General features: G+C 40.1%; 1 protein-coding gene across 1 annotated transcript in view; it reads right to left on the bottom strand.

Moving 5' to 3' along the window:
* The window catches only part of LOC122814485, a 288085-nt gene that overhangs the window by 88081 nt on the left and 173842 nt on the right, over window positions 1-26162 (bottom strand). Inside the window, 1 exon segment of the mRNA XM_044087060.1 lies at window positions 9678-10066. Coding sequence (XP_043942995.1) covers window positions 9678-10066 — 389 coding nt within the window.

Raw genomic sequence — 26162 nt, 5'->3', positions numbered from 1 at the left:
GTTTTTTTTCTTATAACTAGCCAGTTTTCTAGTTTCAGCACTCAAATCTGTTTCTTTGATCTCAGCACTTGTTCAGAAAAAAAAAAAAAAAAAAATTCATCTGCTTTTACTGTACTTGTGTTTCTACCTACTTTTTAACTTTTGCATCATCTTAAAAGTACTCAATTGTATTTATTACTGCTTGGTGTAACTCATTCTAAGCCTTTTGGTTTAAACACTTGGGCTTCGGACCAGTTGTTTTGCACTGAGACGGTTTGTGGTCTGCATTGTAGTGGCAGAACAGGTAGCTTACATCCTTCTAGGTTGGGAACTGCTGATTGAGGGCTCAGTGTCTGTTATTCTAAAAGTGTATTAATTCTGGTTTAAGCACTTGGGCTTTCAGGCCAGTTATTTTACATTAAGAGGGTTCGTGGTCTGCACTCTTGTGGGAGGAGAGGCTGGACTCTGCCCTTCTGAGCTGGGAATTTCTGGTTGAAGGCTTATAGTGCATGCATATCTGAACTGCTTCTTACTGAAGTTGGTGCACCTTGTTTGCTGTGGCATAGACTGGATTCGGGCCTGCTAGATCTAGCTTTGTTTGTGTAACTTGAGCACTAATCCAGGCATTCTCTAAAGTATTCAATTGTATTTATTACTGCTTGGTAGTAACTTGATTAAAGTGTAGCTATCATTCTAAGTCTTTTGGATTAAGCACTTGGGCTTCAGACCAGTTGTTTTACATTAGGAAGGTTTGTGGCATGCACTGTGGTGGCAGGACAGGTAGCTTTCATCCTTCTAAGTTGGGAACTGCTGATTGAGAGCCCAGTGTCTGTTATTCTTAAAGTGTATTAGTTCTGGTTTAAGCACTTGGGCTTCAGGCCAGTTATTTTACATTAAGAAGGTTTGTGGTGTGCACTCTTGTGGGAGAAGAGGCTGGACTCTGCCCTTCTGAGCTGGGAATTTCTGGTTAAAGGTTTATAGTGCCTGAATATTTGAACTGTATCTTAGTGAAATTGGTACACCTTGTTTGCTGTAGCATAGACTAGATCCAGGCCTGCTGAATCTAGCTTTGTTTATATGCTTGTTGTTTGTTTGCTTGTTATTTCCCTTGAACGCTAATTCCACCTAATACGTGGCTTCTCAGCACTTCTGTGGATCACTAGTGATATCTGCATTGCTTACTGTACTTATTTCCTTGTTTCACTTGAAAGAAAGTTACTGTTTGTCATTTTGCATTTAAGTTACCTGTAACACATTGCACTTAAGTTACCTGGCACTTGCTCACTAAAGCAATTATATAAGTCAGCACTAAAAATTAAAAGCACTACACCCTCACTCCCCACTGGCCCTGGTTTTCAATTATTAAGGAATTCCCAATATTATTCTAGCATGTCCAAAGGTCAGTTGTCAATCTCCTCTTCGGTCCAGCTGGTGAATCTGGGAATCTTGAGGCAATGTTACAACTGCCTCATGTACACAGACAACCCTCTCCTCCTCCCAACAAATTCCAACACATGTGAGAGATGCAACCATATAGCCAAACTGGAGGCTAAGCTCTCTCAACTCAGTACTGGCATAACCAGTCAGGAGGAGAAGGAAACCACACTCACTACAATTCCAGTCTCACATAGACCTACCACGACAGCAAATCAAACACATAATCACACAAAAACATACTCAGAGCCTCTAAATAAAGATCTGCCAAAGCAGCAGAGACCTCCAAAGCAGACACCCAAGCAGCCGCTACCCCAAAACAAAACACGTGCAACATATATCTCACAAAGCCAGTGTGCCAAACAGTCACAGCCCTTAAGACTAAACAACACACCTGATACACTTGTAATAGGTGACTCTATCGTCAGGGACACTCATGTCCCGCTCACCAGGCTGAACAAGGAGAGGGTCACGGTGAGCAGCCTGTCGGGCGCTAGGATCCGCCACATAACACAAGCACTCAAGTCACTCCAAGGCAAGTACAAATATGACTCAGTCATTGTCCATGCTGGTGTGAATGACCTGAGACGTACCTCCCTGGACTACATGAAAAGAGACATAAAGGAGCTCTCTGAGCATGTAGCCCAGGCCGGTATGACCCTGACCTTGAGTAGCATCTTACCCTCACCAAGAATGATGCCACAATATGAAGACAAGATGATCAATTTCAACAATTGGCTTAAGTACTGGTGTCATTCAAAGGGGATCCAATGCCTGTCAGCTTGGGATGATATGCTCGACAAGCCACAATGCTTCGCTAGGGACGGCTTGCACCTGTCACCCTCGGGCTTTCGGATATTGGCAAAGACTCTTGCTACCCCCATAGTGCCTTTTTAGGCAAGGCTCAAAAGACAAACCCACCTCCATAGGTATCACAAGGGATAAGAAACTAAGAGTAATGCTACTCAACGCCAGAAGTCTAAACCTCAAGATGCATGCACTCGAAACTCTCCTTAGCATGGAGAACATCGATATCTGTGCAGTAACAGAAACCTGGTTCAGGGCTCCAGAGAGCACCCCAGCACTACCAGGTTATACCTCATACCATGCTTTTCGGCCCCAAAACTTGGACCGAACCACAAAAGGAGGGGGAATATCGATATTCATCAAAGATACCCACACCTCCAGGTTGGTGGCAAAGCACAAAGCATCAGAGACTATCCATGTGCAACTAACAGTGGGTAAAACTGCCTTCCAGTTTATAGCCTACTACAGACCACCCTCCCAAACCCAGGAACCCCACTCGGCCTTCCTGAGAACACTGGAAAATATGAAGGTCTCTCTAAACACCATTATACTGGGCGACTTCAACTACCCAAACATAGACTGGGAGCATTACTCTAGCTCCAACACCCTAGCCCAAAGGTTCCTAGAATTTATAAACTCAAATGCTATGGAACAACTTGTTACCACTCCCACAAGAGGGGAAAACATACTGGACCTGATCATCACCAACATGGGGACTCTATGCTCCAGACCAGAAGTGTATCCCTCACTGGTAAGATCAGACCATAAACTAATCTCACTGGATATTCACATCCCGACCCCACACCCTGCCCAGAAAACCACAGTGAAAAACTTCTCTAAAGCAAATTTCACACTCCTCAAAACTGAGGTGGAATCCTTCAAAGCCCCCAGGCCTGTGGAAAATATGGCCCAGACCGCAGAATCCTTTATAAACGCATTCTATGAACACCTTCAGGAATGCATGGATCATGCGATCCCAAATAAAACCAAGACCCAATCCTCCAAAGGCAGACATCCTGTCTGGTGGACCCCAGCCATAAACAAACTATACAATAGAAGGAGGAAGCTACTAAATGATAGAGCAAAATCCCAAAAGGGAAGGCATCACTGATCAGTATTAGCAAAAACTACGGGCACACATAAAATTGTCTAAGGCCAGCTTCGAGAGAAAAATTGCACAGGACACTAAGGATAATCACAAGGCTTTCTTTAGTTATGTTAGGAACCTGGGTGGTAATTCCCAGATATGCTCAGAATTAGTCCAAAATGACAAAAATACACCGAACCCACAGACATTGCCAACATCCTAGCTGACAGGTTCAGCAAACTTCTCCCTCCCCACCAAAAGGGCAAATATCTATCCCAGCAGAGTGTGCCCCCTGACATCTCAGATGCTCAGGTAAGAGCCGCCTCTCCAAAGCAAAAACACAGCATCAATGGGACCAGATGGTGTCCCCGGCTGCGTCCTACATGAACTCCAAGAAGAGCTAAACCCAAACATAAAACTACTGTTCAATCTCAGTCTTACTACAGGATATGTGCCCAAAGAGTGGCGTACAGCAACAGTGGTCCCTCTCCATAAAGGTGGTGCCTCAACGGATCCTGGAAACTATCGCCCCATAAGCCTGACTAGCTTGGTCTGCAAAGCTATGGAAAGGATCATCATGGACCTCATAAATAAAGATATTGGGGACCTACAAACACTGGATCCTACCCAGTTCGGCTTTGTTAAGGGCAGATCCTGCCTCTTAAACCTGGTTGATTTCTTTGAAACAGTCACCAAGGCCATTGACAAGGGGAAGGTGGTCCACACAGCCTACCTGGACCTCGCAAAAGCCTTCGATACAATACCCCACTCGGGCATTATAGATAAGCTCACCAGCTTAAATATAAACCCCTATGTCACTAGATGGATTGCAAACTGGCTCAAGGACAGAACCCACATGGTTAGAATTGCTGGAGCCATGTCAGACTCCAAACCAGTTACAAGTGGTGTCCCACAAGGCTCAGTCCTGGGACCTCTCTTGTTCGGTATATATTTCTCGGAGGTACAGGCCAACACGGAAGGACTGTGGCTGACCAAGTTCGCAGATGACTGCAAACTGGGCCCATAATCGACTCTCCAGCCGACACAAGCATCCTCCAAAAGGGCCTCATAGAAACAGACAACTGGTGCCAGAGCCATGGCCTCAAGCTAAATGCCAAAAGTGTATAGTCATCCCTTTGGCAAAACAAAGTGCCCACAAATTACCACATAGGTGGTAATCCATTAAGTACAGAAGAAGTAATTAGGGACCTGGGGACCCAAGTTGATAGCAATCTCTCATTTGACAACCACGTGGCCAAAGTGGTTAGAAAAACATTTTATATAGCCCACCTAATCATGAAGGGATTCACATCTAGATCAGGGGAGGTCATCGTGCCTCTTTACTCATCCCTCATCAGGCCCATAATTGAGCACAATGCCCCTTTTGGGATGTACCTTACCAGACACCTGCAGCAACTGGAAAGACCCCAAAAGTACCTCACCAAGAGGATCAAAGGGCTCAAATAGATGCCATATGCTGCCCGGTTAAAGAAACTCCAGCTCTACTCAGTGGCATACCGCCTGTTCAGAGGCGATCTGTGCCTGACGTATAAAGCCATGTCCAACCCGGAATTAATGGACATGCTGCACCTCAGAAAATCCAAATCCCATCGAGCTACGTGCTCGAGAGACTTGAACCTCAGCACTGAATAGGACATGCTGGAGGGACAGATTCATAACCCAGAGGCTCCCTTCACTCTGGAATAAAATCCCAGTCCAGGTTAGGCAGAGTCCCTCATTGACTCTCTTCAAGAGGAATCTTGATGAGTGGATGGGAGATCATAGGTTTACCCCGGGTATCACTTCTGTGTCACTGTTAGACAGAGGCACAGTATACTAACCTCGAAAAAGGGCATAGCAAAATAAATTTAAAATGGGTGGCGAAAGCCAAACACATTCTGGCTAGGCTTATAAATGCCCTAGGGCAGATAGCCTAGTATGAACCTATGAACTCCAAGATCGCACTACAGTGCAGGAATGGAAATCTTTCCATTCTGCACTATAGTGAGATGCTGGTTCCGCATTGTCGGCATTCCGAATGTCGATCATATGGTGTTGGCCATATGGTTGTCGGCATTCTGGCATGTTGGCAATGTCAGGTAGACCCATATATATATATATATATATGGGTCTCCTTCAAAACACCGAAAGACCAGAACATCAAAAGTGTTTTGAAGGAGACCAAAACAATGAAACTGTAGAAAACCGAAAAGCGCGGAATTCAAAATCCCCGTGTTACGGGATGTTGATTTAGTGCTTTTGGTGTTCCGCTGTGGGTGAGTATGCATGTGTAAGTTTATTTGTGAGGGGTAGTGCTGTGTGTAAGTGTGTGTTGTGACTGTGGTGTGTGTGTGTGTGTGTGTGGGGGTGTGTGTGTGTGTGTGTGTGTGTGTGTGTGTGTGTGTGTGTGTGTGTGTGTGTGTGGGACTGTAGTGTGTGGATGTGAGTTTGCCTTGTATCTTTGTTTGTGCGATCTTGGAGTTAGAATATTAAAGTGGGGGGTGTGGGGGGTGCAGGGAGGGACTTGCTCCCCTGCCTATTTGTAGTGTAGGGTGGTGTGGTTGGTAGTTTGGGGCAGTTGTGTATGTGTATGTATGTTGTGTGTCTTATACTTACGTGGTTTTCGGTGTTGTGGGGCTTCGTTGTTTTGGTCTCTGTGTTTTGGTCTTCTGTGTTGTGAGGTTTTGTTGTTCTGAAGTAGACCCATATATATATATATATATATATATATATATATATATATATATATATATATATATATACACACACACACACACACACACACACACACACACACATACATATAGATATGTATTTTTTTCAAATATGCATACATATATTTAATCTCTCTCTCTCTCTATATATATATATATATATATATATATATATATGTGTGTGTGTGTGTGTGTATAATATGTGTATAGGTGCTATAGCTATGAATGAATACTCACTCTTTTCAGCTGCTTTTCTTCCTCTGGCAGCTCTTCCTGTGAGATTGCAGTACAGATTTGGAAATTTGCCCTTTCACCACTATAGTGTGATCTTGGGAGTTAGTATATGTAATTAGCAGTTTAGCAGTGGGTGTGGGGATGCAGGGGGCTTATCTCTCTGCAAGAATAGTCTTTTTTCCTTTTATGTTTGTCTGTTGAAGCTTTTTAAAGCAACATTTTTTGAACGCTCTTTTGAGCGTTCACTAATAGCTGAGACAAGTGTTATCTCTCAATAGCTCTATGTATGAATCTGAACCAAGCCAAAAAAAGAGCGGGGAGAACAAAAGCCTACAAGATTTAAACATTGCTCCCATAATTGTTAAAATGTCAAGAACAGCAAGTGTGCAGTAAAATATTTTGTCTAAAATTATGAAGTCTAAGTTTCAGTACTTACCATTGTCTAGTAAATCCCCTTAGTATGCCTGGTCAAAATTCCCTATTGTTCCAAGCCCTAACTAGTTAAATGATTTTCCCCAGGTTAACTCCGTGCAGTAACATGTTACACCTCACAGTCTCACTCTTGTTTGCTAACTGCCTGAGAAGCACATTACCCCTGAGTGTACAACCTTCCTAATGTAAGCAGACAAAAGTACATCAGATGCATACTGAACTCTGATGCACCAGACATCTGTGGCAACAGCTTGGTCACTCTGTGAAACTCTGTTCAGCTGAAAGGTAAGCAAACAAGCAACTTCATTTCTCTGTGTCATAGCCCAGCAATAAACATTCATGCAAGAGCTCTCTACCTCTTACCTACAGAATAAGTGAAAACTCCAGAACTAGCTGGAGTTAAAAAGTGAAACCTGGTAATTATTAGTACTATTAAGTTAACCTGTTGACAGAAAAGGGGAAGGGAAATAGTGTGCATTTCTGACATAAAGGCATCTAAAACTCTAATTATTCCATTATTTCATCCTCTCTCTTCCTGAGATCACCATTGTTGTGGGATCAGGGAAAGTAGCAACATTTAAAATCAAATGTGGCTGTGACATCTGGCTATAAACCACTGGACTGCCAACAAATGATATCCCTCACTATCCTGGGTCAGTATCTAAGGAGTTTCAGTCCTCACTATTGACTCCAATATGAGACTGTCTCTTAAACAAAAGTCATATTTCACAATTTTCCCCTAAGAGCACAAATGGAACATGCTATATTTTTCTGGGACTGAGACTATATACCTCTGTCCACCCAAAAGTATTTTTCCTATTACACACTTCAGAGGAAAGTGTCCTTGTTTAAGACCTCTGATACATTTATATTCAAAGTAAATTTAAATCTCACACATCCAAACACTTCTGGGAAAGCCTGACCCAGATTTCCAGCTGTGTCTCTTTACCAAAATACATGCAGAAACACTGCCACCAATCACAATGTCTTTATGCCCTTCAAAAGGGGTGTCCAATTCTGAAAGTTAATTAATTATCAAAATAAATGATAGCTATGACCAGAACAGCCAGGACTTGGGGTGACCTGGGGAGTATCAAACGGGTAGAAGCACTCTCTAATCTCTAAAGAAAAAAAAACACTGGTTTCCAGCCACAATGTAAAATAATGAAACCATTTAGTAATAAGTAAAAATAATTACAAAGCTGAAAATCAAAAACTCTCAATAAACATTACAGTTCAATCACCAGAAATGTAAATCAAACTGCAGGATAGGAAACCATTAAGAAAACCTTAATAACTAAACTTTCCTGATCTAACTAAAGAGTACTGTCCCTGATCTATTTTAAGATATAATATAATATCAAGACCAAGGCAAGTTTAACATTTTCTTGGTGAGTTCTCTTTTCTTGGTGTCAATTGGCTGCTCAGTACTTGACAAACTGCACAGCTTCACAATGTCAACTGTCTTCAGCAGTCTCAACTGTCTCTTTCAAAATATGACAGCTGTAATAAAGATTCTTTTTCTGTCAATCAGCTGTTTAAATCATCTCTTAGTCGAAAAGAACATTCCAATGACATCCCTCACTTCTCAGCTGATTCTCTACAGTTTGAACTTTAGAATGTCCCTCTCAAACACGCAGAGTTAGAAGTGTATCAAAGCAGTGACAGATTATTTAAGCATTCTGTTTAAACAAGGAAAGAACGTATTTACATTTCCACAATCAGGCATGCTGGCATACAATTCAAGTTTATCTAAGAATATGACCATATCTCTGCCATACAGGCTAACACACATGACAGTGTTCAGTTTCTTCACATTCCACCCCCCATGACTCAAGCATGTTTTTTCAAATGACCCCTGAAAACTGATGCTTAAAAAAATGGGGCTACCTGGGAATATTAACCCAGTCCTCTTCTGGACAATCCATCCACATCCACTGTGATGTTGTATGGTCATATCATATGCTTGCAATCCTAGACTCCACCTCAGTAACTTGGCATTCTGCTTACTGACCCTATTAAGCCATGTTAGAGGATTATGATCTGTGAGTACAGGGAATTTTCTCCCATAAATATAGGGCTGCAGCTTTTGCAATGCCCACACTATCTCCACAGCTGCATAACACTCTTCTCTAGGTTGGAGTCTACTCAGGTAATCTATTGGATGCCCTTTTTCTTCTTCAGAAACTTGGCTGAGCCCAGCCCCCACCCTATAATTCAAGGCATCTACCTGTACAATAAATTCTTTATTGTAATCTGGGCTAGCTAACACAGGGGGGGGGGTCCTCCAAAAATCTCCTTTAGTTTTTGGAATGCTTGTTCATAATCTGTGGTCCACACTGCCTTGTTCAGTTTATTTGTCCTAGCTACATTACTAAGGGGTGCAGCTATGGTACCATAATTGGGCACACATTTTCTATAGTACCCCAGTGTCCCTAGAAATGCTCTCATTTGTTTCTTAGTAACAGGAACTGGCCACACTTGGATAGCTTCCACCTTGACAGGTTCTGGCCTAATTTTACCACTTCCCACTCTGTGTCCTACGTAAGTGACCTCTGTCATACTCACTTGACACTTGGGTTTAATGGTTAATCCAGCCATACTTACTCTATCCAAGACCTCCATCACATGTTGGAGATGTTCCTGCCAGGAGTGGCTTTAAATAGCAATGTCATCCAAGTATGCCAGAGCATATTCCCCTGCTTCTACCAGGATTCCATATACCAGCCTCTGGAAAGTTTCTGGGGCATTCTTCTTTCCAAAAGGCTTCTGAGTAAATTCATACAATCCATAAGGGGTTACAAAGGATGACCTTTCGCTAGCAGCAGAAGTCAAGGGTACCTACCAGTACCCCTTAGTCAAATCAATAGTAGACAGATATCTAGCCCCACCCAGCTGTTCTAGGGCTTTGTCTGTCCTCGGCATGGGGTATGCATCTGACTCTGTGCAACAATTTAATTTCTGGTAGTCTACACAGCATATCACACTACCATCCTTCTCTGGCACTAGCACTACTGGGGAAGCCCAAGGACTGTTAGACTCTTGAATAACCACCACTTCTAGCATTTCCCTTATTTCTTCTTTCAGAGTCTGCTTCATTCTCCCAGATACTCTATAAGGAACCTGCTTAATAGGTTTTTGGAGTTCTGTGTCCACATGGTGCTGCACCAAATCAGTACATCCAGGCTTCCATGTGAACATATCCCCAAATTCCTGCAATATAATTTTTATCTCCTGGACTTGATAAGGAGTTAACTGCGATGATATGGTGATCTCTTCCATAGAGGCATCAATCCTAGCCTCACCCAAAAGATCGGTTACCATATCCCTTTCAGACTCTTCCTGCCATCCACTATGAATGCTCAATACTAGGGCCTCCCTGTCATGATAAGATTTCATCATAATCACATGGTACATTTTGTGCCCTTGTCTCCTACCTACCAAATTTACCATGTAGTTCATATCACTGATTTTCCTCACCACCTCAAAGGGTCCACTCCCAAGCTGCCTGTAACTTATGTTTAACAGGAACAAGTACCATCACCTTCTGTCCCTCAGCATACTCTTGGGCCTAAGCATTCCTGTCATACCACACCTTTTGTTGTTGGGCCACTGCTAGGTTCTCTTGAACTAAACCCATGATCTTCTTAAGTATTGTCTGAAACTTGAGAACATGAGCCACAACAGACTCCTTGTGAGATTCACTCTCACCTTCCCAATCATCTCAAATTAAATCTAAAGGCCCCCCTCACGCTATGTCTATATAACAATTCAGTGGTGAAAAACCTGTAGATTCCTGTGGTACTTCCTTGTACTCAAATAAGAGATGGGGCAAATGCTTGTCCCACTCCCTTTTGAACTGGTCTGCAAATGCCTGTAGCATAGTCTTCAATGTAGAGTTTAGCCTCTCCACAAGACCCATTAGTCTGGGGATGGTAGGGGATAGTCTTTAGATGTTTTACCCTACAATGCTTCCACAAACAAGTCAGCACGTCTGATATGAAGTTGGCTCCTCGGTCAGTCAGTATTTCCCGTGGAAAACCTACACTGCTGAAGATTTCTAGCAAAGCTTTTGCCACCTTCTCTGCTTCAAAAGATGACAGACCCACCACTTCAGGATATCTGGTAGCATAGTCTACTACCACCACGGTGTATTTCTTTCCTGTAGAACTTGGAGTACTCAGGGGTTCCACAATATCCAAGGCCACTCTCTGAAATGGCTCTCTGATAACAGGCAAAGGCATTAACAGAGCCTTATCCTTGTCCCCTACTTAACTGCGGTGGTGGTGCTGTGGTAGCGTTGTTGCCTCATAGTAAGACATTGTCCCGTTCAATTCTCAGTTAGATTGTCTTCTGTGTAGAGACATGCGTGACTGGGCATACCTTCGTTGAGGGTTGTACATTAGGGCTGACAACTCAGTACATAAAAATCTACTGCCAATCATTAGCGGACCGGAGTTCCGCTGTGGCGACCCCTGACTGGGAAAAGCCGAAAGACACAAACAAACAATCCTTGTCCCCTACTTTGCCAACTTTTTGGCACTGTTCACAAGTCCTACAATATCCTACCACATCCCTCGCATTCCAGGGCCAATAGATATTTTGGATAATACGTCTCTAAGTATGTCTTATGCCCATAGGTCCTGAGAAAGGAATGTCATGCGCTATGGCTAAGAGTGGCAGATTGTAAGCTCTAGGGACTACCAACTGCTGTATTACTTCACCTTCTAGCCCACCTCCAGGAGTCCATTCTCTATACAATAAACCTTTGTTCCAATATACAAATTCCCCTCTTCCTTGAGCCACAGGTGCCTCCTTAGCCATTCTCCTCAGGATTTGTAACATAGGACCCATACGCTGAGCCTGCCTCAACTCTATCTTCATAACCTTCTCCAGCTCCACTTCTGCAGGAAGCCTAGTCACTTCCAACAGCTGTGCCTCGCTGTCACTCTGGGTACCACCACTCACCTCCATCCTTGCAACAAAGGCTGAAATCATTGCTTCCTTGGTCAGGTTGGCATGCACCAATCCTCTGGCTTCACACTCCTTAGCCAACTGGATCTTTGTCACCTTGCTAAAATCTTCTGCTGACATCCTTGCCTGCTGTTCCCTGACTATCTAACTTACAAAAATAAATAAAACTGTGGTGGATTGAAATTCTGAATATCTACCTTGTGGCTGTCAAGAGTACACACCACACCTTAATGACAACTACCTACAGACTACTGGAATTCAATTATAAATCCCACACCACTGGCACAAATTAATGTGACATCTGGCTATATCCCACCGGACTGCCAACAATTAAATGACGTCCCTTACTATCCTGGGTCAGTAACTAATGAGCTTCAGTCCTCACTACTGACTCCAATATGAGATTGTCACTTAAACAAAAGTAATATTTCATAATTTTCCCCAAAAATATTTCATAATTTTCCCCAAGAGCACAAAAGAAACATGCTCTATTTTTCTGGGAGTGGACTATATACCTCTGTTCACCCAAATATATTTTTCCTATTACACACTGCAGAGCAAAATGTCCCAGTTTAAGACCTCTGATACACTCACACTAATAAATTTAAATCTCACACATCCAAACACTTCTGGAAAAGCCTGACACAGATTTCCAGCGGTCTCTTTCCCAAAATAAATACAGAAATGCTACCACCAATTAGAGGTCTTCATGCCCTTCAAAAGGGGTGTCCAATTATTAAAATTAATTAATTATCAAAATAAATGATAGCTATGACCAGGACAGCCAGGCCTCGGAGTGACATGGGGAGTATCAAACAGGTAGCAGCACTCTCTAATCTCTAAAGAAAAAAAAACACTGGTTTCCAGCCACAATGTAAAATAATGAAAAACATTTAATAAATAAAAATAATTGCAAAATTGAAAATCAATAACTCTCAATAAACATTAGAATTCAATCACCAAAAATGTAAATCAAACCGCAGGGTAGGAATCCATTATTCAAGAAAAACTCTATCTTAATAACTAAAATTTCCTAATCTAACTAAAGAGTACTGTCCCTGATCTACTATAAGATATAATATAATAGCAAGGCCAAAGCAAGCTTACATTTGTCTTGGTGAGTTCTCTTTTCTTGGTGTCAACTGACTGCTCAGTACTTGACAAAGTGCACAGCTTAACAGTCTCAACTGTCTTCAGCAGTCTCAGCTGTCTCATTTCAAAATATAAGCATCAGCTGTGAAAAGATTATTTTTCTGTCCATCAGCTATTTAAATAATCTCTTAGCAACAAGAAACATTCCAGTGACATCACTCATGGCTCAGCTGAGTCTCCACAGTTTGATCTTTAGAATGTCGCTCTCAAACATGCACAGTTAGAAGTGTATCAAAGTAGTGACAGATTCTTTAAGCATTGTGTTTAAACAGGGAAAGACTCAACATTTTAAACTTATTTACATTTCCACAGTCAGGCATGCTGGCATACAATTCAAGTTAATCTAAGAATATGCACAAATCTCCTGCCAGACATGCTAACACAGATGGCAGTGTTTTTCAGTTTCTTCACTGTGGCCGTCTCTGGGAATGAGGAAGATTTGAGAAACTGACTGACATCATGTCAAAGGAAAAAGAGAAACAAAGAATTGAATCCATGACCTTTCTCACAAAAGGTGTGAACCTAACATGCCATTCAATACTAAGCAAAGTGAGGCATCTCAGGGCATATTGTAACCCTAATGGTAGCTGCCCACTGTCCCATTGACCAATTTCACTTTGTGAACAGATCCTTCCATAACACTAATATTGAGTAATGTAACATCACCCAGTAGTTGTATCTCTAAAGTGTGCCTCATTACATGGAACACTTCATATTTAAGGCTTACTCTATCTTCCTCACCGTTCTGCAGAGAAAGAACATGTTACACATTTAGTGTTAAGAATGTTTTTATTTAACTGATATCCATGGTAGATAATACTGAAGCCTAATATTTCTTTTTATAAGAATAAAGTAATACTGTTTCACTACCCTGTGACCTTCCTAGGTGAAGCTGTTAGTTAGCTGTTATTAAGTGTTTCATATTTTGACCATTTGATGTTCATACATTCACTTCTGCAGTATTTCTAACATATGGTATTACCTGCTGCAGAAGCCTAAACACCAAAGTCTACACATTGCTTTTAAAGGTATGACAAATATCACCCAAATGCTCCTTGCATAGCATTGGGTATAATGGGGGCATTCAGGCCTAGCATAAACAGAACTTTGCCACCAGTTCTGAATGTATCCTTTCACTGTCAATCTGTTTTTCCTGCATCCAAATCTGCCAGCTGAATGCATTTTCATTCTCCAGTGACTGCCTACGCCTCCTTGCTGACTTCTTTGCAGTTGCAGATAAGTGTTCTATTGGGGATTTTGTTTTTTCTTGTTTTTTTTTTTTATGTTTCTTTTTTGTGCTCCTTGAGGCTATTTTTTTTTTTTTTTATGTTTCTTTTTTGTGCTCCTTGAGGCTAATGTCATCCAGTAAGGGTAAATGCCAATGTTGGAGACAGATTCCCCATAAAAACCACCATGATAAGTGTATTTTTTGCCTGGGAGCTTCTCATGACAATATGTCATGTTCTATATGTCAGAAGTTTGTTCCCATAAACCTTTGCAGTAGACTTTCATCCCTTTCCTTGTATCTTGAGAACCAGCATCTTATGCTTCTCACTAAAGATACAATGGAAGGAATCTCCCACCCTGAGGGTCAGCCATTAGGGAAGAAGAAGGTAAAAAAGGTATGACTGGAATCTTCTGCCATCCAGCCTCTGTCAGGTGTTTATTCTGAGGTTGTTAGAAATGTGGAGGATCGTCCGGCTGTGTTGTTGGATTTCTCTACCATGACCATGTAGAAGGCCAGTGAGGCTCTGGCTGGCAGCACGTCCAAAGAGGCTTTGCAGGCATCCTTCTCGGATGTTTGGGAGGAACCATAGTTGAATATGATTTCTTTCCGAGAGGCCCAGGGGAGTTCATCGGTCTTTAGTTGGAGAAAATGTTCCTACTACAATTCTTGACTGCTGTTCTGGGTCTGAGCCTTCTCTGTTTTTTTGGAGGGGAATTTCCCTTAAAAAAGAAACAAAAAATTTGTCATGTTTCTTCTGCTCCTAGGGATCCACAAATTGACTGACAGGCCTTCACTCTGGGGTTATTTACTGCTTTAATGTCCTTAAAAACCTCCTCAAGGGGTTTTGGTTTCTGCTTCTCCTTGGTCCTCTACTCCCCTTAAAAGGCCTAGAAAACAGGATTCTTCTGCGGATGAGTCAGATTCTGATAATGAATGCCAGATTTATTCTACTCAAATTCCTTCTCCTTTTGACTATGGGTCAGAGGAAAAGGAATCTATTAGTCCTGATGTTCCTTTTGAGGAAATTTCCTTTGGGGACACACTGTCTTTAGGATGATGGATTTTTTTTAAGTGGGATTTTGCTCAGGTCTCTGATATACACGAGAGGTACTATGTGCAGCGATGGGAGTAATATATTCAAATAAGTAATATATTACTGTAATATATTACAACTTCTAGTAACTAGTAATATAACTAGTTACTTTCTCAAAATAGTAACTAGTAATAGTAATATATTAGTTTTTTAGTAACTAGTAACTTAAATGTGAGTTACTTTTGAGTTACTTTTACTTAAACCAGTGGTTCTCAATGTGGACGATATAACCTCCTAAAAAGTGACAGAAAACTTCTGGGGTCCCTATATACTATGGACAGTAATCAGATGTTAGGAGGCAATAGACACTTTGAAGTGGCAATTTGGATAAAAAATTACAAAATAATGTTGGAACAACTCATAACATGTAGCATTCATATTAGATCATTAGAATTAGTCTGGAGCAAAATTGACTTCATTTTTTTAGCACTGCAAGAAGGTGAAAGTTAATGATGGCCAGACTCCAGCCCTGCCCTGATACTGTGGGACTCTCACCCACTAAAACATCCCCTAACACTAGGACAATTCTAGCCTGCCAGAGTTCATGTCCTTATCTTGCAGTATAATAAATGGCATTGGTTCTTCATATCACCATCAGCTGGAATCAGACTCATCAGTTGAGCACTCGATGCCCCAACCCACTGCATCAAGCAGGACTCTTCAACTGGATCTATGATCAACCAGATGTTGTTTTGACAATTTTTTGTTATGTTCTATTTAAAATTCTTTTCGGGTTTCAATTTTTAGTTGCTGAAAATAGAAAAAAATGTGCTAGGTTTTTATAGGTCTTGTGCTTCTGGCTGGTTTGGCTTAATTATTATCTCTGACTCTCTAGTTATAAAGACTAGTCTTCCTTCTTCACATTTCGGCTGTGTCTGTTAGGGATCACCACAGTGGATCATCAGTCTACAGAACAACTGGCAGTGGAGTTTTACATTGTCGAGTTACCAGCCCAGCGCCTAACTTTCTTCAGAAGGCACACGCATGCACACACTCATACCTAAGGCCAATTTAGAATGTATAATCCACTTGTAGCATGTTTTGGGAATGTGGGAGGAAACCAGAACACCCTGAGGAAACTCACTTGAACACAGGGAGTGTAGATCATAGTGTGTGTGTTGCACTTTTAAAACCACTGTAGTTCATGGGCACATGCATAAAAAGTACACGAATATGCTTATGAATGAGAAGAACATGCTTGCAGCTTCTTCCTGTATGAATGTTGATAGTATGCAGCACAAGGTTGAGAGGTATAGGCCAAAGGGTGTGGGTCCCACAATGAAACCCAGGCCAGCTTTAGTAAAACCCAGGGCACACGCAGCAAAACTGAGGGGTGATTTAGCAAAACCCATGGTAAGCCTCAGAGTCAGCTGTTGTAATTGTGGAGGCAGTCACGAACATAAACAAGGAAGGTGTTAAGCTTTTGATCAGCAATGCCACAGATGTAAAAAGTGGAATAATTTCAGAAAGCTTTGTAAATCTAAAGAGCCACATTTTTTTATTGTGAGAGCATTCCAAGAAGCAAGTTGATTAAATAGAAAGCTGCAACCCTACTTTTTATGTTGATGGCATCTCTGTGCTTGAGGAAAAGGTTAATGCAGTAGATTTGTTGGCAAAGAGTGAAGTATTTTGTACTGTACTGATTAATGGGAGTCCTGTAGAGCTCAAAGTAGATACTGGTTCAAAGTGCAATGTTATGTCAGCAGAAACGTTTACCAAAGTACAAGCTGGTGGAAAACTTGATTTGGCAAAGTATGCAAAGCTTGTTGCTTATGGTAGTGAAGAGATTCATACTGAAGGCTCAGTAGTGTTTTCATGATATTCTGCTGGGAACAGCCATGACTTGCAGTTTTACATAGTCAAAAGACATGTGCAGTCATTGTTAGGCCTCAAAGATAGTTTGAAAATGGGACTGATTTCATTTAATAAGGAAGTTCACCATGTAAGCATCAACAACAATGATGGTTTCACATAGAATATTTTTTCTAAATATGCTGATATTTTCAAAGCTGGGCTTGGCAAACTCCCAGTTGTGTACGCCATGAAGTTAGACTACGTGGTAAGCCCAGTTGTCAGACTTGCATGGAAGGTTCCAGTAGTAATGCAGGGGAAAGTAAAACAGCGCTAGGCAGAATGGCACATTTATGAGTTTTTCCAGTAGAAGAACCAACTGAATGGGTATCCTCCATGGTAGCAGCTCGAAACAAAAGCTCAGATGATATTTGAATATGAATTGATCCAAGAGATTTGAACAAAGCACTGAAACAACCTCATCATCCAATGCATACAGTTGAAGAAGTTGCTGATCTCATTCCAAATGGAAATCTTCCATGTTAACCACATTCACTACACCATTTGGAAGGTACAGATTTTTGAGAATGCCCATTTTGGATAAATTCTGCCAGTGAAGTCTTCCAACATGTGATGGAGCAATTTTTTTTCTGGTTATCCATGTGGTGTTACAGTAGATTATATTCTTGTAGGAGAGAATGGTTAAGTCAAACATGATAGAAATCTCAGAAAAGTTCTAGATCATGCTCGTGAATTTTAAACTGAATCCTCAGAAATGTAAATTCAGGCTAAAAGAGATTACTTATGTGGGTCAGTTAATTATCATTTCAGGCTTACAACCAGATCCATCCAAGCAAGCTATGATTCTTGAGATGCCAGCTCCAAACAACGCCACATCTTTATAATGTTTTCTTAGCATGGCCAACTATTTAGGGCAAGTTCATTCATGATTTAAGTGAGCTTTCAGCACTGCTGCAAGAGCTGACGTGCAAAAATGTAACTCGGTCCTGGTTGGAACAACACCAAACAGCATTTGATGTCCTGAAACAGAAAATTGCCAGTCCGCCCACTTTGAGATATTATAATGTTCACAAACCTGTAAATCTTTTCTGTGATGCTTCAAAATATGGTCTTGGTGCAGTAACTCTTCAAGAGGGCAGACCAATGTGTCTAGAACTCTAACTCAAACTGAGATGCAGTATGTGCAAATTAAAAAAAGAGTTTTTGGCAATAGTGTTTGCATGTTCAAAGTTCAATGATTATATTTATGGCCAACCTATGCAGATTGAAATTGATACGAGCCTCTGGTTGCTATTTTGAGAAAACCAATGCACACAGCTCCAGCTAGATGGCAATGTATGATGTTAAAACTGCAGAAGTACAATTTCAATATGATTTACAGAAAAGGCAAACTTCTTTATCTTGCTGATACTTTACTCAGATAACCCAGACAAACCACTGACCAGCATGACACTTAAAAAGATGATTTTGAGGTTGTGGAAATGAGAAATTTTTCTTCCACACATCTTGATGAGCTTAGAACTCAAACAGCTTCTGATCCAATTCTTCAGAAGCTAAACCACTTTATCAGTCAAGGATGGCCGTTAAAGCAATCTTGTTTACCTCCAGACGTGCAGCAGGATTTTCCTTACAGAGACAAGATTTTGATGGAAGATGGTATCATCAGGAAAGGTCCAAAAGTGATTATTCCAAAATCCTTGCAACAAGAGTATATTAAAATATTGCATTAAGGTCACACAGGAACTTATTCTTCCAAAGGAAGGGAGAGAGGACTAGTATTTTGGCCTTCTATGTCAAAAGATATTGAGAAGGAAATCTCAGCTTGTTCAATTTGTAATAGTACTAAACCACATCAACAAAAAGAACCACTTCAGCTGAACCAGATTCCTGAACTACCTTGGTCGACAATAGCCACATATATTTACAAATGGAATGGTGGACATTATTTCGTATTAGTAGACTCTTGTTCAAATTGTTTGAGATTGACCTACTTCCTAACTTCCAGTACTCTCATTATGAAATTGGAGAGACATTTTTCTGACCATGGTAGTCCGCACAAAGTTGTTTTTGACAATGGTGCACAGTTTACAAGTCAGCAGTTGAAAAAAATTACGGAGATTTTGTTTATGTTACTAGTAGTCCTGAGCAATGATGGGAGTAACGCATTACCAAAGTAACACTTTACTGTAATATATTACATTTTTCAGTAACTAGTAATATTATGCATTACTTGTCAATATAGTAACGCAGTAATTGTAATATGTTACTTTTTTTTAGTAACTAGTAATGCAAATGTGAATTACTTTTGCGTTGTTTTTTGCTTTGCAGACTTCCAAAACCACAAAAAAAAATTCTTAACACTGTGGCATGTTTTCCTTTAAGGAGGAAGCAAGTGTCCTATGCATGGACACACTCCACCACAGAAGTAAACTTTTAGTGGCACATGGAATTCAAGTAAAGTTGCAAAGTCATGTCTACTTACAGGCAGAATTGTACACAGCCATTGTGGTATAGCATGATTTGAAGGTAAGAGTGTGTGTGTGTGTGTGTGTGTGTGTGTGTGTGTGTGTGTGTGTGTGTGTGTGTGTGTGTGTGTGTGTGTGTGTGTGTGTGATATGAGAGAGAGTGCCCCACAGTATCCTATAAAGTATTAAAGAAATATGAATATGAATATGAAAACAGCCTGGAATGCCAATAAAAATGAATACTTAAAAGTAAAAACACATAGCAGAATGTAAAAATGCCAGTGCTTTCCCAGAATTCCAGTGGCCAAATACTTTTATCATAATTCACAAAGTATCCCACAACTTCTACAGAACTTATTTTATTATGTGTACAAACGAGATACAGTTCAGTTGGGACCCATCAACTCTCAATATTACTTCTTTAGCCTCGTAATGCAGTTTGTGCCAACATGTTCATCAAACCCCAGGATTCAACAAGGTTTTAATGGTTGACACCGACGATTCTTGCACTATATCAAATTTTTTCATAGCTATTGTCTTGGTGTTGCTGTTTTGGATCTTGATAGTTGTTATAATAATGCATAATGTAACTTCATACACAATCTTATTGTATTATGCCTTTCTTTACATAATATTCTATAGTGTGTTTCAAAACATTCCCTAAATATATGTGAATTTTTGCCTTTTTAGGGTAGCTTGCACTGTTATTAAATGCTGTTGACTATTAATAATATTTACTTAATGTGAAACATTTATAGTCATTGATTGTAGTTTCTTTGGTGTCACAGCCCACTGGATCGACTGTGACACACTTCAAAGAAAAGTCAGCTGCTTTGTCATGCTGCAGATTACAGGGGAGGCGTACATATGATCTCATAGCATCAACTCTTGTGAGCACTCACATCAAGTACAAGATGGATCAAAAGGCATGTGCAACAATTACTGACAATGGCAGCAATTTTTTAAAGGCTTTCACTGTCTTCTCAGAATATGAGAGATCTAAGACTACAAGCATTATGTCCCAAGATGAGGATGATGATGGTGAAGTGATTTACAACAGTGCGACAGCCGTGCTGAGTCAGTCAGGGCAAAGCGAGAACACGTATTCACTGCCTCCCCATATGAGATGTGCAGCACACACTTTGAATCTAGTTGCATGCACGACGCTGAATCTGCCTGTAAAGCACCATGGCCAAATGCTATGCTGCTTGGAACAAGGCACAGCATCCAAGCTGCTGAGGTGGTTCAAAATAAGTGTGATCTGGCATTGATTATTCCCAATGCGATATGATAGAATTCCACTTTCTATACAATGGAGAGAATTCACCTCATTGCAACTCGGGGTGAAGGCTTGCTGAATGAGATATGTAAACAGACTGGAAATGCCATCTTCAGGCAAAGAAATTACCTTTGTTGCAATCAATGCAACCCCTGGCAATGGCTCTGGACATCCTGCAGTCAGAGCTGAAAAGTTTAATGGGAATCCTGATCCCCACTATTACCTGCCTGAAAAACGGGTTGTCCGAAGTTGGGCAGTCTGTGAAGCTCATTGTGCCGCTAGTTGATGCTCTTCTTAAAGGCATTGCGGCTCAGTTCAATCACCTTCTGGAGCATGAAGAGCTCATTCTAACTAGCATAGTGCATCCACAGTTCTGTTTGAAAGATGGATGGACAGTGAAGAGCAGAAACTCAGAGGCAAGGTTCTGCTCCTTGATGACATGCAGAAACTGGATGAACCTGCACGTGTGTCATCTGAAGCTTCTGCATTAACTGTCGAAGACAGCTTCTTCAGCTTCAAAGAGTTGACTCCAGCCGACGTCAGCATATCTTCTCAGATGGACATGTATCTGGCTGACCCGTCCAGAGAAATATCTTCTCTCAACAGTTACTCCATAGTCAAGAAGATATGTCTGAACACTAATACAGCTCCGACATCTAGTGCACCTGCTGAATGCCTATTCAGTATTGGTGAACAAGTGCTGACTGCAAGAAAAAATAGACTCACCGAGGAACACTTTAAGAAGTTGCTCCTTCTATGAGCCAACAGAAATGAGTAGTCATTGTAAATAGTTATATAAAGTGATATTGTGATTGACTTTGTTGTATTTGCAGTCTTGTTAGACCTAAATGACATTTTCTGTAAGCATTTTTGGGTCCTCAGCATTAGTTTTAGCAGATTAGCCTAATGTACGTTGTTGAAAATTTGATGGGTTGTAACTTGTTATGGGTCTTGTGTTGCTGGCTGTGCATACTTTGGTTTAAGTATTAAATTGTGGCTCTCTGACTATAAAGACTAGTCTGTGGGGCTTTGTAAACTGTAAAATGCTGTTCATCTTTATTGTAACACTGTATACAACTTTAATATATTCGTATTAATGTGCAGTAAACATATATTCCTCAAACACAAGTACTGTGTGAGTAAATTTGAATATGAGAATTAATAAACTATATTTACGTAAAAGTAACTCAACAGTAACTAGTTACTTTAGTAACTAGTAATAATAATATATTACTTTTTAAGAAAAGTAATAAGTAATAGTAATGTGTTACTTTCACTTAAAAGTAACCAGTAATAGTAACTTATTACTTTTATAAGTAACTAGCACAACACTCACTGTGTGTTGCTGCAGTTGGGATCTCCTAAACCTGCAACTGTTCCTCCTGTTTTGGCTGCTTTGCTGGATACTTTTTTACAATGCTTCTCATGCACCTGATTCTCTACCCCCTGCTCCCAAGGAGCCCGGCAGGTTTTATGAGGTAACATATACTTCCAAAATATTCCTCAGTACTTTGTGATGAACTGAGTCATTTTTTGAAATGCTACATGATAGTAATTTCCTCATTCTTTATCCATATTTATGATTTTTATTATATCCTTAGCACATTTCAGTAACTAACTTCACAGTCTTAAATGCAATAAGTTATTTTGTATTATTTTTACAACTCTGTATTCAACCTCAGTTTTAAAATTTTCAGTTAGTGCTACTAATTGATGTTGCAGAACATGATGGGTCTCCATTATACTGTCTCATCTTTCTCTCTCTCTCTCTCTCTCTCTCTCTTGCTCTCTTTTGCATTGTTTTTCTCCCACGGAAAATTTAATATTTTTTAAACTACCTTTTCTTTAGTGTTCCTCCTATGTACTATATACTTACAATGAACAGAAAGATATATTTTGCTGCCTTGTCACTTCTTTCTAAGTCTCATACCATAGCTTGTATTTACCTGGAGTTGTGCTTCCTTTAACATTTTTCAGAGCTTATACTTAGCTCTTCTAATGTACCATTCTTTTCTATGTTAATGTTGTCTTCTTCAGACAGCCATTCTAATCCCCACCATCGTTAAATAGTAGTCTTTTCCTATACCATTTAATTGGTTGTAAAATCTTCTATTGTTCTTAGAGTTTGTTCTTCTGTACAATTTTATTTTCTTGATTATATCTTAAACAGATCATAAAACCATATTGTCTTTTTTACTAAATTAACTAATGAAGAGTTTATTTTTTCATATCCAACTCCTACAACCACTTTTTGTCATCAAAGAATATCTTTCATTTTTTTGTAAGTTTTTGCCAAATATCTAACATGTCTTAAAGGACAAGTATGCCCTAAACACAATATTTCCTTTTTCCAGACTGTATTTCCATACCTAGAGGATGATCCACATACTTAGCAATTTCTCCCACTCTGGAATTTCTGTCTTAGTCAGCACAGTTTATTGGTCTGAATGAAATGTTAGGATCATTTCATTAGGGATTTGTCTCTAGTTCTGTTGCATCATAATGCCTAACACATCTGAAAGTATTTTTCTAGAAAAACAAACACAGCAAACTACTCTTAGCTCTTTTTGCTATTTCATACCCAACAACATCATAAAGGTATTCATCATCAAAATTCACAATACTTTAATTTTGTGCTGTTGTATAAACTGCATTATTTCTATTTGCTGGGCCATAAACATGTTAAACCTTCTATAGTCTGAAGGTGAATAAACCTGGTAACCACTAAGAACAATGTCCCTAATTAGTTGAGATTGTAAGCCAACAAATATATCACTCTGTCTTAATCCGAGAGAAAGAAGAAAGTACCTGAAACTCAAAACATATCACTTTTTCAAAAGACTAAGCTATCTCATTTATTCCTGTATCCTTTTTCAATACCTTTTAATAGATTGTGTAACACATATGTAGGAAATATATATGCGAGACTTACTGCAAAAAAGTCACTCTTTTTTTTTTTTTTTTTTTACTGAGGATTCTCATACTTACAGTATTTATCAATACTTGCATTCTAACTGATTTGAACAGTGATTTAACAACACAGAGCGGGGCATTGTAATCTCATCATCTCTACCCTCACAGTGCATTTTGGGTAGAAATAGCTTTTCAGGTAAATAAAATCACATAAGTATGCATGTCCTCACAAGAACTTAAGGGTTAGGAAAAAAATAAAAGTAATAACAAATATGTACTATGGTGCTGGTAGATTTGGATTGTGTAGACTTCATGGACATTTTTGAGTTTGTCATACAGTGTGAATCTAGAAATGAGTGCTAACATGGGTCCTGCATGTGTGTGAACCTAGGAGTGAGTGCTAACGTAAGCCTGCACGGGGACAATTCCAGGAGTTCAATATTGTGTTCTTCATTGTTTTGTCTTTTGATATGATCCTGGGATTATGACTTTCAAGATTGTGGTAGTGGACCTCTATGTATATAAATAAATTTATATGTGTGTGTGTGTGTGTGTGTGTGTGTGTGTGTGTGTGTGTGTGTGTGTGTGTGTGTGTGTGTGTATAATATATATCTCTCCCGGTTGCCTCACTGACTGTTGTGCCCATTCTCCAGCCTATTTGTTCATGGAGGGGTGAGGTGGATGAGGCAAAAAGAAAAGCCAAAGTCTGAATAGTAGGGATTGGGTTTTGTATTAAGCCCTATCAATTCAATGTGTATGCCCATGTGAGCCAAGAGGCTAGGTATGCAATAAGTCAATGTGATATTTGTTCATACCTCTATATGATGTAATCAAAGGCCTTGAGCCCCTTGCAGATAGACCCCCAAGTAATCCATGATAATCACCTGGAAATTTAACCCTGGAGATCTTTCTTGGAAACACGATAACCCCCACTCCTCTAACTAAAGGGGAGCTTGATAAGCGTTGATTGTCTTTATTTGATTACTGCTGTACTAGCCTAAGCTGTATGGGTTATATCCTGCCAAGGACATAACAGCTGAACAGCTTCCAAAGCTTCAGGGCACCTTCCATGTACCCAAACCATTAGCCAGCTTGAGCTGAGCTGTTTAAAACAGAGGTTTGGGTGTCAAGCCTTTCAGAGCTTTCCTATCACCACAGGGAGTGCTCCTCTGTGGGTTTTCAAAGATTGATGATTAGATACCACTGTTCCTTTGCTGGCTAGATAAGTCCTTTAGGGAGAAAAAAAATTCTACTTTATTTTTGAGATAGAGACCTAACTTTTTCTATAAAATATTTATATTTAAGCTAGGAAAACAGTTTTTATTAACTGTTATGTGACTTTTGTTCCCTTTAACATGCAAGCATCACTTTTTTTACTTTTATGGTAAAATGTTGTCAAATCTTATTAAAACTACTTTTTTTTCATGTGGAGAAACTGGTGTTACTTTACTTTTTTGGACAGAGGTAAGTGTTTATAAAGCTTTTTATTGGGTTTTATTCTGAAGAATGTTACTTTTTTTAAACTTAGCTGTTTTACTGACTACTGCTAGAATTCCTTGAGAAGCTAGCACTTTTTTGGCTTATCCAAAGACTACCCTACCAGTTCCTAAGTTGTACCTTTTTCCAACAACAAAAACATAATATTGTTAAACAGCCTTTTTGACCACAGCAGGTTGATATTTTTTCTCAACCACAAATTGGTGACTCTGCTGTAGCAAGAGCAGGTTCTTCGGATCACATATCTTTTTCCTTAAGTGCAACTGCTATAGTTCTTACAGCTACCATAGACCTGGGCCAGATATGTTCTCTACAGCTGTTGGTGTGTCCATCTTCGGCAGGGGTCTTGTCATTCCTGAGATAAGGGCCAGGGAATGCCTCTGTGCTTAGCTAAAAAGCTGTGCCCATCCGTAGGGAGGTGATTGTTGACAACTCTGTGTCTGTTTCTTCAGGAATTCCTGTCAAAAAGAAACAAAAGACTAAACACTTTTCTTCTCCTGTCACTGTGTCACTGGACAGGAATAATTTATTGGGCACAGCTCAAGGTTTAGTGCAGGCTCTTCGACCCTTCTTATACGGCTGGTTCTGTGTAAAGAAAAAAAAAGATTCTTCTTTTCCTGAAGAAATTCACAAGTTTGAACCTCTAAATGAATGTCATGGAAAGATGATGTAATGACTCCCAGATTTCTGATTTAGATTCTTAGGAAAATGAAACTTTGGACAGTCGTTGTGAAGGATTCTCTTTCTCTGAGACTATTTCCAGAATTAATTTTATTTTCAGTGGGAAAACAATGATGTTTCTAGTCCCTCAAAAATGTTTTGATTTCTTACAACTGGAACTTCTTGAACCTACCCTTATTCTTCCTGCTCTTTCTGCCTGGAGGATGTTTTTGTCACAGCCTGCAATTTCACTGGAAGTCAGCTTGCTCCCTGTCCCCAAAAACACAGATGGATTATATACGGTTCCTCAGTCTTTCAAGTTTTTATACACTAATCTCAGACCTGACCCAGCAGCTATAGCTTTAGTAAACCAAGCTGCTGTTAAGCATATTGTTAATACTA

Source organism: Protopterus annectens, chromosome 10.part0, assembly GCF_019279795.1.
Source record: "Protopterus annectens isolate FY-2018-M chromosome 10.part0, PAN1.0, whole genome shotgun sequence".
Taxonomy (NCBI): Eukaryota; Metazoa; Chordata; order Ceratodontiformes; family Protopteridae; genus Protopterus; species Protopterus annectens.
Note: the sequence above shows the minus strand (reverse complement) of the source record. Positions and strands in the feature narration are given on the sequence as shown.